General features: G+C 31.9%; 1 protein-coding gene across 2 annotated transcripts; it reads left to right on the top strand.

Annotated features, from left to right (window-relative positions):
- Nucleotides 1-340: 340 nt before the first annotated feature.
- Nucleotides 341-16,098, top strand: LOC133172693 (purine nucleoside phosphorylase-like). 2 transcript variants are annotated; one of them, XM_061307642.1, is made up of 6 exons: nt 341-453; nt 8,876-9,048; nt 11,956-12,059; nt 12,172-12,347; nt 13,205-13,395; nt 13,584-16,097. In XM_061307642.1, exons 1-6 carry the CDS (start codon nt 344-346, stop codon nt 13,784-13,786), a joined length of 957 nt encoding a protein of 318 aa, XP_061163626.1. In that variant the 5' UTR covers nt 341-343; the 3' UTR covers nt 13,787-16,097. The 2 variants fall into 2 exon arrangements, with proteins under 2 accessions (XP_061163626.1, XP_061163628.1); XM_061307644.1 differs by lacking the exon at nt 341-453 and adding an exon at nt 6,217-6,256 and having other exon boundaries at nt 13,584-16,098.
- Nucleotides 16,099-16,321: the final 223 nt, after the last annotated feature.

Raw genomic sequence — 16,321 nt, 5'->3', positions numbered from 1 at the left:
GAGTGTGCTAGGCACGAGCCACACGAAGCAGCTCCGGGTGCAATCGGTTTGGAGTACATTCCGTGTTGTACACTATGCCATTGTTATTGTTTGTCATTCATGAGTGGGTATTAAAAAAGAGTGCGCAATGTTTTGTGAGTATTCTTTAAAACAAAGTTTTGTAGCGTATAATTCTTTTATATTTTCGATGAAAATCATAGTATCTATTGTTTTTAAAGGGAAAATTTTGAATGACACATCATAAAACAGAACTTATAGATTTTTTTTTTACAACAAGTCAGATTAATCCGCCACATTGTTGTATATATACTGCCGCTCTATCGCATGGTGTATGATTACCAAAATGAACGTGACGGGGAAAAGAAAAAATGGACTTGAAAAGTCAAAACTGATGAATGGTGATTTTCCACCAGCAAAACGACTGAAGGGTAACGGACTAAACACATTAGATAAGTAAGTTTTATAATTACAACCTCTCATAACGCTCTTTAAGTTTGATTCTCTCTTGTTACGGATTACACGTGCGAGAGAGACACGATTGAATGAGCAACAGAGACGAGAAGGGGAGTCAAGAGTTCCAGGGAAACCCCCTCTCCCCATGTTTATATACAATTTGTATCTGGAAAATATATATTTTATTTCATAAATACATGATTAAATTTACAGGACCCTTGTAATTTTATTTATAAACAAGAGACTTGAACAAGTAATAGAAACTTCTTTTAAAATCCATGCTGCAATTCAAACCACATTGATTCGTTTTTGTTTTTGTTCTTTTTAAAAATGTTTTGTTAATATCTATGTATTCTGTGACACACTGTCAAAGATTAATTATGTGTTTTTCCAGGTGGTTTTGTCAGTGACACATATGCAAATAAGCCATAGCTCTTTATCTGTAAATAAAAATGTATTGCAGTCTTTGTAGAGATGTGAACCTATTTATACAGAAGAAATAGATTTATATTTACCAATGAAGATGAGAACCTTCATTATTGTTTGTCTATTTCTGCAAGTAATGTCTGTGATATGATATTATACTGACAATTAAACTATTAAGATTTAATTTTCAGGTGACCTGAATCACCTATAATTAATGTATGATCAGCTATATGTGTTGTGTGTTAAGATTTTGAACATTTTAGCTTAATTCTTCTCTGGAAAGGGCTGGTCCAATTTCAACCAAGTTTGGTATATAAAAATTAAAAGAACAAAAATTGTGAAAGTCATGGTCTATGTCCCCCTGGGGCCGGGGGGGGGGGGGGCATCAAATTCATCAAAATTAACACAATCTTCAAAACATTTCTACTTTATCCCTGAACATTAAGCAGTCAAACTGGCCTTATTATAATAAGCAATATGAGCTCTCTACTAAAATTGTGAAATTCTTAGCCTCTAGGTCAGAGGTTCTGGTGTTAGGGCAGGGTTCTATTGATCATATAGTGAAAATTATAGTGCATAAATTCTTTGAAAATCTCCTCTGCTCCTGGTTATTTAGCAGACAAACTAAGTGTTTAAATATGATGAGCATGGGTGCCTCCACTTAAATTGTGAAGATCATGGTCAGAGGTTCTGATGTAAGGGCAGGGATCTTTTGAAAAATATTCCTCTCTCCTCCTGGCTCCTGGGTATTTAGCAGACAAATTAAGTGCTAGGTTATGATAAGCTGATTAATGATGTCACAAGTACTTAAAAATGAATAGGAAATGAGGCCTAAAAAAATATGTTGGTGTACTTTTACATTCTAATAAAAAGAAGGTTGGTGGGTAGAATTTTTTTTTTATTTATTTTACATTTTTTTTGTACATAGAGGCATTTTTTTGTACTATCAAGGCCCCAATGGCTCTAAAATGGCTACTAAAAGTGACCTTACGACCTATAAACTGTTAGGCCATTCCAAGTTATTTCTCTGTTTAGCATCAATCCATATTTCAAAAACGTACCTACCTATTCTCAAAAAACAAACAAGCCCAAAAAATAAAACACGGGTTTTATTGTCCTAAATATGAAACTATTGAAACGATTTGATTTCATATTAACCTTATTTTTCTCATAAAAAGTTCAATTCCTTAGTAAAATGAAAGTATTTAATATTTATAATATACCTCACACTACATATTCTTGACAAATATATAGCACACTACATATTCTAGACAAATATATAGTTAATTTGACAGAATTAAAAGATTTTGACCAGAATGATTAATTTCACGCCTCCAGATCTTGTTTGTTTTTTCTGACATGGGGTGTCAAAAACCAAAGAGCACGCAGAAGCTAAACTTAAAAAAAAACTTGGAATGGCCTTATATTTGAAGGAAAACATACAGACAAATGAAACTGAGGGTTGGTCTGGTAACAAACATTTTTTTCAAGCCTGAAAATGATAAATTTGGTCATTACAATGCCATAGCTCTAGGTAGGAACAGATACTATTAAAATTTTTCATATTAATTTAAATCATGTACAGTAACAGTTAGCTAATCTGGACACCACTGGTTCCATTGAAATATGCTTGATTACACATATTCCAGATTAGATTGATTGATTGTTTGTTGTTTATTGTCCCTTCCAAGATTACTTCACTCATTTGAGACACATTCCACATTAGACAATATTTAAGCAATAAGGAACTAAAATTATTCATTGTAATAGGCAATATTTTGGAATACACAACATCCAGATTAGATAAGTTACCCCAATATAGTGTAATATTAAGGCTAAAAACTGAAAATTGGAGAGAAAAAATAACATTACATTAATTTCATATATTTTGTTCATGAATATGTCAGATGATATTTTCAGACCTTATAAGATATTTGTTGAAAAGTCAGTAGTTAGTATTTCCTTCATTTCTTAAAAAAAAGTGATAAAATTGACATTTTGAAAGACATCAATTCCTCAAGATTTGCCATGTGGAAAATCTGTAAGGGAAGTGTGATATATATTGAACAGATGAAGTATATATATTATAAATGATTCTTAATTTTATTACTTTACCAATAATTGTCAATAAATTCTCAATAAGAATTGAATACACCATTAGTGTATATTTATCATATTAGAATATTGTTATTAATTTCTCCCAGCTAGGATGTGATTAATCAGACATATGATTTGTTTTGACAAACTGAGCATTGAGAAAGACACAGGTTATTTGGTGACCTTTTCCTGAATATTGTAAGGAACTTTATTTTGCTGATTCTGCTTCACCTGAGAGGTCAAAGTAGTTGTATAATGGAAATAGGCCCAGCAATTCATTTTTTAATGGAATATAATTTGAAGAAGAAATGTATTCACTGCATTTCCAGTTTGCAATACCCCCTGAAATTTCCCTGAATAGAAATTTTGTAGATCATAGATAAAATAGTGTCATAAGAAAAGGTTTATTTATGATCTAATATATTTTTTCTCGATTTATTTTTCTCAACATTTTCCTACACAGAAAAGGGGTTAAAAAAAATGAATTGCTATAGGGATGAATATGATTCACTGATACTGAATTTGACTGAGTTCAAATACATGTGCATGTACTATCTGAAGATTTTCTAGTTTTTTTTAAAATTATTTTTTTAGTTGAAACTCCACTTTTGCAGTGATAGTCAAGAAAAGTAATATTTTATTTTTTTAAAGTTGTGAATATGACACTTTGTAGATTTAGAGCACCATTGCTGTAAAAAAAAAGGTAATTCAATTAATGTTTGAATAAAAATTTGTGTACTTAAAAGTAATGAAATGTGGAAAAACATTCAGGAATTTGGGACAGTAATTATATATATCAAATCTGATTGCTTATTCAATAAATTTATGATTTTTCTCATGTCATTCCTTCTTAGAGTACTGAAAGTGGGAAAACCTGTAGTCAAATATATTTATATAAGCACAGCGAAAACCTGGAGAAGCTTGATTTTGAAATTTTTGTATGTAAATATTTGGTCTTTCATCCAGGTAATGTCACCTTGGAGGTGTAGCTCTTTGTTGACAGTTCTTGGCATTCTGATTGGTTAATTCATGCACTAAATATTTGAGAACAAGGTCGAGGACAGGTAAATGTCTGAAGACTGAGAGCTAAATTAAGATAGCATTTTAAATTATTTTATGACTAAGTTTTTAATAGATAATATACAAAGACCAATTAAATTCAAAACACCCAACATTTAAAGAATTGTATAGGTTTTAAAGCATTACATGAAGCCTCTGGCTGAGACAAAGGATGTGATGTTTGGTGATATAATTCATAAACTATCCTGATCCTTTCAAGATGAAACTGCAGATTGAAACTGTATTCTATGTCTGACCTAATTTCATTGGGTAGTATACAATAGTGTTAAGTATAGCCCTTTGTCCTGAAATTTTCCAGACTAGTTCAGATAGTTCAGGAGTTTTTGATTGCAAAATGGAGGTGTGACCCTCTATTGACATTTTCCAGGATTTCTATTGGCTGAACTGCAGAGGTGTGTTTCCACATGTTAGACTATGAAATGTTTTGAACTATTGCATCATGACAATCCCTGACAATGAAGAGCAATAATTTTAAACTAGTTTTTTCTTGCTTAAGATTTGAGTACATGTGTATAATATAATCTAAAACTTTTATGTGCTTGTTGGTTTTGAGGAATGTGTAAGATGTAAGTGGTATGTACAAAAGGAAAGAGTTAAGTCCCAGAATTAATTAATTAGAATGGAATATCATAAAGTGAATGCAATCACCCCATGACATCAGATAAATTTTAATAAAGTTGCCTCAATAGTTTTGTTTTACATTATACATTCCCAATAATATTGAAAACAAACTACAATTAATGCACTATCAGTCAAGTGATAACACTTAGACCTTCCTTTATATCATTATACATTGTATATCTATGAAAAGAGAATTAGTTTTAGAAGTTGGAGAGTACATGTACTCAATCTATAAATCTATTGTGATTTGTTATATGCCCCACCATGAATATGGTCAGGGCATATAGAGATTGTCATGCCCGCCCCTCCTTCCGTCACACTTTAAGTTTAGCTCAGTTTCAAAGAAACTATTCAAAATATTTTTATCAAATTTCATATTATGCTGATACATATTGTATTGCATTGATAAGAGCTATATTCAACTTCAACATTTTTTTACCTTGCCTTCCCCTTGACTTCACTTTTCTTAAATTTGCTTTAGACTTAATTAGTTTCAATGAAACTATTCAAGATATTTTTTTATGTAAGCTTATATGATACTTAATTAATTGAGAATTTATCAACTATGTCTCCATAATTTTTTTACCTTAACCTTCCCAATGACCTTTGACTTAACTATTTATTGTGTTTAAAACTTAGTTTTAAAGAAACTATTTGGGATATTTTCATCAAACTTGATACATTTAGATTACTACAAATTTTTATGTTTCTTTTCCAATGAACCTTGGGTGGGGCATTCATGTCCTTTGGACATATTTCTAGTTCCAGCATAATGCAATTTTGTCTTTTCCCTTCAAGATGAAGAAGTGATTTACCCTGCTCACCCAACAGAATTTAAATTCTTTTCATGACTAATATTCACCCAAGCAAAACTCGCCTGAGCAAAGCTCCCAAAGGTCTGAAGCATGGTGTACTAAATAATAACGCCTACATATTACATTATATATAATAATACAAACGTTATATAACATTGTATAACTATCTCGGTATCTAAAGGATGTTTCCTCTTCCTGTTTTCTACCGATGAATGAATCTGACGTCAAAATTCCGCAAGTGACATTGCAGGTCAAATATTCAAAATGATACAAATACTTGAATCAGGATATATGATCATTGAAAATATATACTATATACAAAAATTACTCATTTGAACAATTCCAGTTTAACTTTCCTTTTTCTTAGAACTCTGTCATTACTGATCAAAGTGCACTGTTAGCTATAGGGTAGTTGTCCTGTTAGTAGACCACTCAGGTGTGACATAATATGTTGATGTTTGAACTGGACAAAGATTAAGCCAGGTTGGCTTTTCATGAATAGGTTAAATGTAGCATTGGCACTGTGTGAAGCTTTTAAAAATGTGTAATCATTAAGGCCTTTTGAATGAGAAGGTTAAGAGGCTTAGAAGAATTTTTTAAGAGTCTCTGACTGCTGTTGATATTCTTACAAGTCTTTCAAAAGATCAAACTCATTCTCACCTTTGACGTATGTACATGTATTCACATATAACACAGTAAACAAGCGTACAACATTGTTAGATCCTGTGCTTGCATCATTGTACACTGATGGCAGAATGTATAAGGTAATTAATACTTATAATAACACAGTACAACTCTTGATTAATTTGTAATTTAAATTTATTTAATTCTTTAGTTAAATAACCATATAAGTATCCAATATGTTGATTGTTCAGTTCATATAGTTACATGTGTGGTAAAGAAGAAATGATAGACTAGTGATCAGAAGTTCTAGTAGTAAATGTCAGCTAAACCAAAGTTGATAAGCTTTAAATTCTGGGTTCCAGACTTGGCACTAAATAACACATGCGATCTTTATCGTTGGATCATTAGCAAAGGGTTTTATATATAATTTTTAAACTACAGACAGAAGAGCCATATGTATATAAATAAAGTGTCTGTTGGTTTGTCAAGCCAGTGCAAGTGTGTTTGTAAATGTAAACAATTTTCAAAATGCCTTTTTGTCAGAATAGTGCTTGAATATGTTTTCTTTAATACAGTTGAACTTCAGTATCTTGAACACTGATATCTCAAATACCATGGATATCTCAAAGTGATTTGGAGGTCCCAACCACTTATTCTTTATGTATTTCACCCTCAATATCTCAAATCTTTGGATATCTCGAATTTTTTCTCAGTCCCATCGAGTTCGAGATTATGAGGTTTGACTGTATTACATAATTCTGTGCATCATTTCAATTAATCATTGAACAGTGATGGATCTGTATTTATTACCGGTAATAGAATAATCAACTTCATTATATCAGAAGGCTTTTCCTGTTTTGTAGACGTTTTGATTCAATTTTAAATAATTATACATAATTGGTACATCAAGTCATTTTATTCCTTAGACCACATCAGTGGGAGAATGTACGTTCCTGTTTGTTGATTTTTAGCTCTACTGGTCAGAGACCAGAAGAGCTTATGCGATAGTAAGGTGTCCATCGTCCGTCCGTCCGTCTGTCTGTCTGTAAACAATTTTTCAAAATGCTACTCCTCCCACAGTTTTGGTTTGATTTCAGTATAACTTGGCACACAAGTAGACTACACTAAGATACATAATTCTATGTATCGGTTTTTGATTTCGATGAACGGTGTTGCCATGGTTACTAAAAATAGAAATTTCTGTGAAAAACATTCAAAATGCTACTCCTCCTACAGTTTTGGTCTGATTTCAATATAACTTGGCACACAAGTAGACTATAATAAGATACATAATTTTGTATATCGGTTTTTGATTTCGATGAACGGTGTTGCCATGGTTACTAAAAATAGAAATTTCTGTGAAAAACATTCAAAATGCTACTCCTCCTACAGTTTTGGTCTGATTTCAATATAACTTGGCACACAAGTAGACTATACTAAGATACATAATTCGGTTTTTGATTTCGATGAATGGTGTTGCCATGGTTACTAAAAATAGAAATTTCTGTGAAATACTTTCAAAATGCTACTCCTCCTACAGTTTTGATCTGATTTCAATATAACTTGGCACACAAGTAGACTATACTAAGATGCATAATTCTGTGTATCGGTTTTTGATTTCAATGAACGATGTTGCCATGGTTACTAAAAATAGAAATTTCTGTGAAATACATTCAAAATGCTACTCCTCCTACAGTTTTGATCTGATTTCAATATAACTTGGCACACAAGTAGACTATAATAAGACACATAATTCTGTGTATCAGTTTTTGATTTCTATGAACGGTGTTGCCAAGGTTACTAAAAATAGAAATTTCTGTGAAATACTTTCAAAATGCTACTCCTCCTACAGTTTTGATCTGATTTCAATATAACTTGGCAAACAAGTAGACTACACTAAGATACATAATTCTTTGTATTGATTTTCTGATTTCTATGAGCATTGTTGCCATGGTTACTAAAAATAGAAATTTTCTTGAAATACTTTCGAAACGCTACTCCTCCTACACTTTTTGTCTGATTTCAGTATAACTTGGCATACAAGTAGACTACAGAGATACATAATTGGTGTTATTGTTTTTTGATTTTGTTGAATGATGTTGCCATGGTTACTTAAATCAAAATTTCTGTAAAATTGTTTTAAAAGGCTACTCCTCCTACAGTTTTAGTCTGATATAATAATAAATCTTGCCACAAAAGAGACTAAACCAAGGATCATTATTCTGTTTATTGCTGTTGCAAAGTTTCAAGTCCAAGTGCTACTTTTATCTTCCTTTATAAATACAACCAGTAGAGCTACAGTCTCGTCAGAGACTTCTGGTTCAATTTTGTGGAACCTAACTGATGAAGAGTTCATACATTTGTTATTGTGTTATAATTTATTTACAAAGAAAAGGGTCATTCACAGTAAACTGATGTATTTGTGAGCATTTTAGTTGTGTGTGTTAATAAATTTGCATTTGTTGATTTTTTAAAAAATTTTCTATGTTACCTTTTTTTATTAACAGAGATGTAGGCATATAATTTGACAGTGCATTTGACCTGATAAATTAAAGGGTATAATTTATGTATAACCATACACAATCTCTATCTATATATGTAGACAACTTTATAATTTTTTCAGTCAGACTGCTCTGCATGCTTCCGTAGGTCATAATGACATCATTCATATGGTATAAGGAGAACCTGTTTATTTGAGATGTGACATAAGGAAATTTTATTTAATTTTATATGCACTGTATGCGGTTTTCTTCTTTCAGTCAAGGATCTCTAGAAGAGGTAGAGACTTTAGCCAAACTGATTTCGAGCAGGATACGGCATGCTCCAAAACTTGGCATTGTCTGTGGATCAGGTCTAGGAGGGCTTGCTGATGTTGTGGAGGATAAACAGATCATTAAATACTCGGAGTTAGAGGGGCTCCCCGTTAGTACAGGTAAGTCATGTTCTTCACAGGTAGATAGGTCATATAGTCCAGACTTCAGGTGAATTACATTAAAAAGTACTGCATTACATTACTTCTAGAATTGGGGCATTAAATTACCATTACACTACTTTTTTACAGTACTAAGTTACATTACCATTAGCAAAATAATTCATAGCTGTAGATCTGTAGCTTGCTGGTCTGAAAAAATTTGGATGGACTACCAGAGAGCTACAGTGACACCCAAAGGAAAAACTGTACATTTATTGCACACAAAAAGTTGTGCTAGGTTCTGGATTAATTTCTCTAAATTCCTCCAACTGCACAAAAGCTCAATTTTAAAAAAATCCTTTGACCTCTATCAACTCTCATAGTTGACATCTGTACAAAGTGCACCCAAAATCGCAGTTTAAATAGGCGAAATTTTCGATGGCCTCGGTTTCAGATCCAGGAGAGATATTAACAACAGTTTTGGGGAATGCTTTGTTGTGGAAGTAGTTAAAAAATATGTTAGGAACACACGGTTAGTAATATTTTGAGATGGCAGTTTTAAAAAAAATGGAGAAATAAATCGAGAAACACTGCACTTTTTTGTGTGCAATAAATACACTTTTTTCAATGGCTATCCGGTCTGTCAATATATTTTAATTTTTTTCGGAGAGCTACAGTTCTGCAGCTAAGTAATGCATAAATTTCCATTACTTTTGGGGTGTTTAAAAAGAAATAAAAAAAATTGTGAAGCTATTTAAATGTGTAGTAATTGTAATTATACCCCCCGCAAATGAAGTTTAGGGGGGTATATTGGAATCAGTATGTCCGTCTGTCTGTCTGTTCGTCTGTCTATAGACGAGATTTTGTCCGGACCATTTCTTGGAAACTGTTGCAAGGATTTGTCTGAAAAATTTTACACTTATTATATGCCATATGAAGGTGTGCACCTGGTATTTTCATCATGATTGGATAATATTTTTGCATTTTACAGGTGTTTTTTTTTTAATTTTTATTATGTGGTTTTGTCTGGATCTGTTCCCGGAGACTTGTAGATAGATTTGTATGAAAATTTGTGCACTTATTATTTACCATATTAAGATGTGCACCTGGTATTTTCAACATTATTTGATAATTTTTCTGCATTTTACAGGTGTTTTTTTTTTTTTTTTCATTTTTATTGACTTAGTCATTTCGGGTTCATGTCTAAGGTTTGAGACATAGAATCTAGAACATCTGTTACAGTACAAAAATGTGAACTACAGCTTAAAACTACTCATTAGAACTAAAAAAAAATCACAAAGTATTAAAAACAGTTTTTATATTACACAGCAGATAGTGTAAATCCATTTGTCCCTTGGGAGTAATGAGTGGTCATGCATCCAGTTAAAGATTAATTAATGAGTTCAGTGTGGGAAGCTGTTAGGGCATCTCTGATCAAGCAGATCTTATCTCTATCTCCTGGGAATTGGGCAGAAAGAAATAAAAATATCTGTTGTCTAAGTCTCTTAATCATGTTAATTTTAATTTATGTCTGTCAAAATACATAGTTACTGGAACCAGCCTTTTATCTTTAAAATGAGTTTGATATAAAGGTATTAAGATCAATTTGATTTTGTATAATTAATTATGATTTTTTTTTCAACAATCAATTTGCAGAGTGTCATGTCTCACAGTTCAGTTCTTTTATTCCTTGTATCAACAGATACATCAGATAAACATAATTACATACATATAATTACATATAGTATATACATAATATATCACAAAGATGACAGATAGTTGCAAACTATTTTTTCAATGTAATAAAAAACACTGTAATTATTAGTATTAATGTTTTATTAGGCTGCACCTTAGTTTCATTCATTAAAAAAAATTTAATGAGTACTGTAATTAAATTTTCACTCTAAATGTTTAAGCAAGTTGTGAGTACCTCTCACATCTAGAAAACATTAGTGATTTGGTACCTTCTCTGAAAAACCCAGCGGGGGGTATTTGTCCCTTTTGGACAGTTCTAGTTTAGACAGAATACAATAAAAGTTAAACTGTATTTAAATATAAAGAATGTTTATTTCATTTTTGATATATAAAAATTCTAATGAAAACAAGATTTCCGTGTCCATTTTTAAAGCGACACCGTGACGCACAAACGGGAAAATTGACAAGCATAGAATTTTTGCATGACCCATGCAAATTTTGTTCAATTCCTGAAAGTATTAGGTTTCAGAAAATTAAATTATGCATAACTATTGCATTTAACATTACCCCAAGCTTGGTATATACAGGTAGATAGAGTTTTTTTAAAACCCATTCCCAATGCTAAAAAGCAGGTTTCCTAATTTTTGTTTTAAAATTCCCAAAGTGAAACAATGACAAAAAATGCAAAGCGGGGTAGCATTATTTTTATAAATCTCAAAAAGATGTCCCCCAGATTCCAATTTTTACATCAAAATTTTTAAGTGAACAAAATTTTTTTTGGTTATCTTAATGAGGTAAGCCCTGACTAAATTGAAAGTAGGAGTCCAATTAAACTGTAAGGCACTGTTTTGGAATTTTGTCCTACTTTTCTTGTATGAAGTGTTTTTTCACAACTTCAAGCAAATGTTTCTATCTTTTCCCAAATGGAAAGGCCCAGGCCATTGATATCAAGATCCCCTCCCCCCCCCCCCCCCCAAAAAAAAAAACAAAAACAAAAAAACCTTGGTAACAGTGAAACTTGTATAATCCAGATGTTGGTATTCTGAAAACTTGCCTATTACAATGTAAACTTTAAGTTCCTGTTAGTAAATTAATGTTGTCTAATCTAAAATGTTTATTAATCTGAAATGTTATCTAATCCTGCAAACTATGGAACCAGTGGTGTCCAGAACGGACAAGTTTTTCTATGTTTCAGTATGTGACTGTTTTAATTAATTCGTTGCTTGATTACAGTACCTGGGCATGTTGGACAGTTTGTGTTTGGGCTGCTGGATAAGGTACCAGTCATGTTGATGCAGGGGCGGGTCCATGTCTATGAGGGTTACCCTCTTCATCGTGTGAGTGTATATACTGATAAACACTCTTGAAAAAATTTAGGTCTTTCTTATTCCAGATGTTATCAAAGCCTTGAGTAAAGCATTTGATGAATTGATAAAACACGTATTTCAGATTGTTTTGCCCATTAGGGTAATGTGGAAACTTGGAATTAAGAACCTGATTTTAACAAATGCAGCAGGAGGAATCAACCCAGAGTATAAAGTAGGGGACATCATGATTATGAAGGACCACCTCAACCTTCCAGGTTTCTGTGGTATAAATCCTCTCATAGGCATCAACGATGATAGGTGAGAACATTAAAATTAAACCAAAACTAGAGTGGTGAAGTCACCTTAAACTAGGCTTATAACATAGATTAAACATGAAATTAAACCACACTACAGGTGAAATAACTTTAAACCAGACATGTAATATAGATCAGCAGTGAAATTATCTTAAACCAGATACATACCTTAGAACAAACATGAAATTTAACCACACTACAGCGGTGAAATCACCTTAAAGCAGACACTTTACATAGATCAACATGAAATTAAACCACACTACAGCAGTGAAATCACCTTAAACCAGGCACTTTACATAGATCAAACATGAAATTAAACAACACAATGGGTGAAACCTCCTTAAAAAAGACACATTTTTTTTTTTAGGTCCAAGATTTTTTTCTTTGTATTATTCAAGTTTGTTCAAGTGATGGCACCTTTTGTCGGTATTGGGCCACAGTATGAGAACGGGGATTATATATTTACTACAATTCATTAAGAACAACAAGACTATAATTCGTAAAATTGATTTTAGGCATGAATAATGAACCATAAATGGAAGTTGCTGAAACCAGTTTGAGTATCTATTGTGTAAGCTTACAGCATTATCATTTTTAGTCACAGAAGTGAGCTATTGCTACTAAAATTCTAAAATTTATGGAAATGGTTCAGAACCATGGGTCTCTGTTTAAAGAAGTGGGTACATGTATTTGATATGCCAGATGGAGAATTTACAATTTGCTTTTTAGCTCACCTGAGATGTAAGCTTCAAGTGAAATTTACAATTATTCTTGATCTGCATTGTACCAGTTAATTGTTGAAAAGCCACGTACTTAATATGATTTTTTCTTTGCACTTATAAAGTTGTTGGTGTTTTTCAGAATTGGTCCAAGATTTCCACCAATGTCTGATGCATACAACAAAGAATATAGAGCAATTGCAAAGCAAACAGCCAAAGAGCTTGGGTTTTCTGACTTTATACGAGAGGGAGTCTATAGCTTCTTGACTGGACCAACCTTTGAGACGGTCACAGAATGCCGACTATTACGCTTGATTGGAACTGATGCTACAGGTGTGTGTGGATACTCATCAGAAATATATCTAACTTACCTGTAGTAATCAGGGCTTTTAAGTCATTCTAACATATGACATTATTTAGAAATTATTTTCCATTTGTCCCTTTTTACTGAACTGCTAAAGGGATATTCATATTAACTTTGCACTGGAGATTTACTGACCAATATTTATCGTGTTCTGTAGGAATGAGCACAGTACCTGAAGCCATTGTGGCCCGACATTGTGGAATGGAAGTCCTAGCCATGTCTCTTATTACAAACTCCTGTGTGATGGAATTCGACTCTGATCAGACGGCCAACCATGAAGAGGTGCTGGAAACAGGAAAGTCGAGATCCAGTGACATGCAGAAGCTCATCACAAAAATTGTAGAGAAGTTAGCAGTATAAATCATTTCTCTGTCCTTGTGACATCATGGCATAATTCCACAGCTAACTTTCTCAATAGTGATAGGTAGTTTGTTGAATTCAGATCTGAACAAAATTTGGTATAATGATTTTAACAGGTATTTTATCCAGTTGACAAGAATTCATTAAATGGGTTGCTTATCTCTGGTATGTTGATTGTTAAATGGATCATAATACATGTATACTTGTTGATCTCTGCAAAAGTTATTTTAGTAATTGAGAGTTGATCAGTTGTTTTTGGATTGTTTTTGTAAACAATTTTTATGTATAAATAACTCGCATTTAGATACCTGTATCAGTATTTTTCAGGCAGATTCCTCCAGTGTAACAACATGATCTCTGGAGATGTGTATTAACTTACTAACATTTTTATTTTAGGGGGAGGGTCTAAAAATAGGTCAATAATGATCATATTATACAAGAGAGAGACATACGCAGAAAGAAAAATTATAGTGATACTAATCCCAGAATTCTTTAGAGCAAATGTCACTAAAGTAGCCAGCCAAATATAATCCAAGTGTTTTTTTTTGTAAAGTGTAGAGATTTCACTCAAGCTCATTTTTCAATTAAATAAAATAACTGATTCATTATGACATCAAGGCTGCCATGGTTTGGTTAAGAACCACTTCTGAATCGGGCATATTTTATCGTTAGCTTTTAAAGACTTAATTTGTAATTGCTGTAAATGAGGAAATAATTTCAAAGCATTTGGCTTGAATTAGCATGATAATTATTTTGAGTATGTATCATAAAATTAATTTGAGTATGAATCATAAAATTAATTTCAAAGAAGATGAAAAAACATTGTTACAACAAAAGTAAGAAAAATGTTTCATCAGGGACGTATGTACTGAACAGGATAGGGAACTTCTTCAATGCCGTATTGATTTCCCTAGAACACCATACAAAGCCTTGCAAATTTTTTAAACTATGCTTATACCCAGTAAAAAAAAAAATGGTTTTCAATAAATGTACTTGTTCTTCTTGTTAATGGGAATAGACTTTAAATAGATTGTAAAGCATACATTGTAAAATAATTTTAAAAATAAGCAAAGCCAAACAACCACTTACATTCAGCAAAATCTCAGAAATACAGTCTAGCAGGGACATGTGTTGATTTTGAAAATACAACGTACGCAGGTATATACAGTGCAAATAACAAATTCTGCATAGTTTGTGATAGAATAAAAAAAGTTTTTTGTTCTGATATAGTTTATAATATTAGAGATACAGTCAAACCCTGTTATCTCAAACTTCACGGGACCAAGAAAATACTTCGAGATATCCGAAGATTTGAGATATCCAGGGTAAAATACTTAAAAAATAAGCGCTTGGGACTTCAACATCACTTCGACATATCCATGGTATTCGAGGTATCCTTGTTAGGGATACCGAAGTTAAACTGTATACTGAATTAAAATTGACATAACATATATGAAATCCTGTGACATGCGAGATATCATGAGACTTGCAGAAGTTGCCTATCCTGTTAGTATATATGTCTGTGATGTTATGAAAATGGGGATGATTTGCTGTAAAAATTGCAACATCACAGAATGAAATATTATTTTTAAGTTGGATTTCATATAATGCAAAAATTAGCTATGTTGAACAATCTTCCATTTCATTATTTTTGATTTTCAAAATGTATAGGCCATTGAAAGGCAACTGAGGCTTAAAGAATGCCTCTACTGACAAAATCGTGCAGAAAAAATTTAATGTGAATGTGTCAAGCACCTATTCTCATTTGGATCCATCATTAGTATTCAATTGATTTGCATTCCATTTCGTCCATCTGTTCTTTATACATGTTTATAAGGCAAAGCTTTAAAATTTAAACAAGGTTGTGTAACCATTTATACATTTAACCATTTTGAGGTGGTGTATTTTGGGATAATTTTTTTATTTTTATGTAGAGGTTTGGTGTACTATTTTTAATTTTCATATCTTTATTTATTTATCATAGTGCTGTATTGTAGTTCAAACTGAATATATAAAACAAAATAGTTATAGCACAGACCTTGGGACCAGTGAATTTCCTTCATTATATCTGTAATTTGGTATAAATAGTGATTTGGCAATATACCGTTACCTTCAAGTATGACTTGAGAAATGTTATGGGAAGTATTAAATACAAAAGCTACCTTTGATTACTGAAGCTTTCTAATGCATTGAAAATATAAATACCTTCTAAAAGTAATGCTTTAATATTTTAAATTTCAAGATTTTTAAAAAATTGCTAAAGAAGATGTAAATTTTGTTATTTTTAACCTCGACTGTACACAAAGTTAACTATATCTTTAATTTCGTTTCGTAAGAGTTAGTTATTTACAAGGAATTTTTAAGAATTTTGCCTGAGATAAAAAAAAATTTCTTTATCTGTAAATTCAATATAATTGTGTTCGTAGTAATTAAAACAAGTTTTACACATATTACAAATTAAAACTATCATAATGCTCTTTATGTTTGATACTGTAATGCAAGTATTTAAAAAAAAAAATTTACAAATGCTTTGAT

The sequence above is a fragment of the Saccostrea echinata genome, unplaced genomic scaffold, assembly GCF_033153115.1.
Source record: "Saccostrea echinata isolate AGI-Se365-2 ecotype Australia unplaced genomic scaffold, CSIRO_AGI_Sech_v1 ptg000054l, whole genome shotgun sequence".
In the NCBI taxonomy this organism is placed as follows: Eukaryota; Metazoa; Mollusca; class Bivalvia; order Ostreida; family Ostreidae; genus Saccostrea; species Saccostrea echinata.
This window is presented reverse-complemented; position numbering and strand designations above follow the sequence as displayed.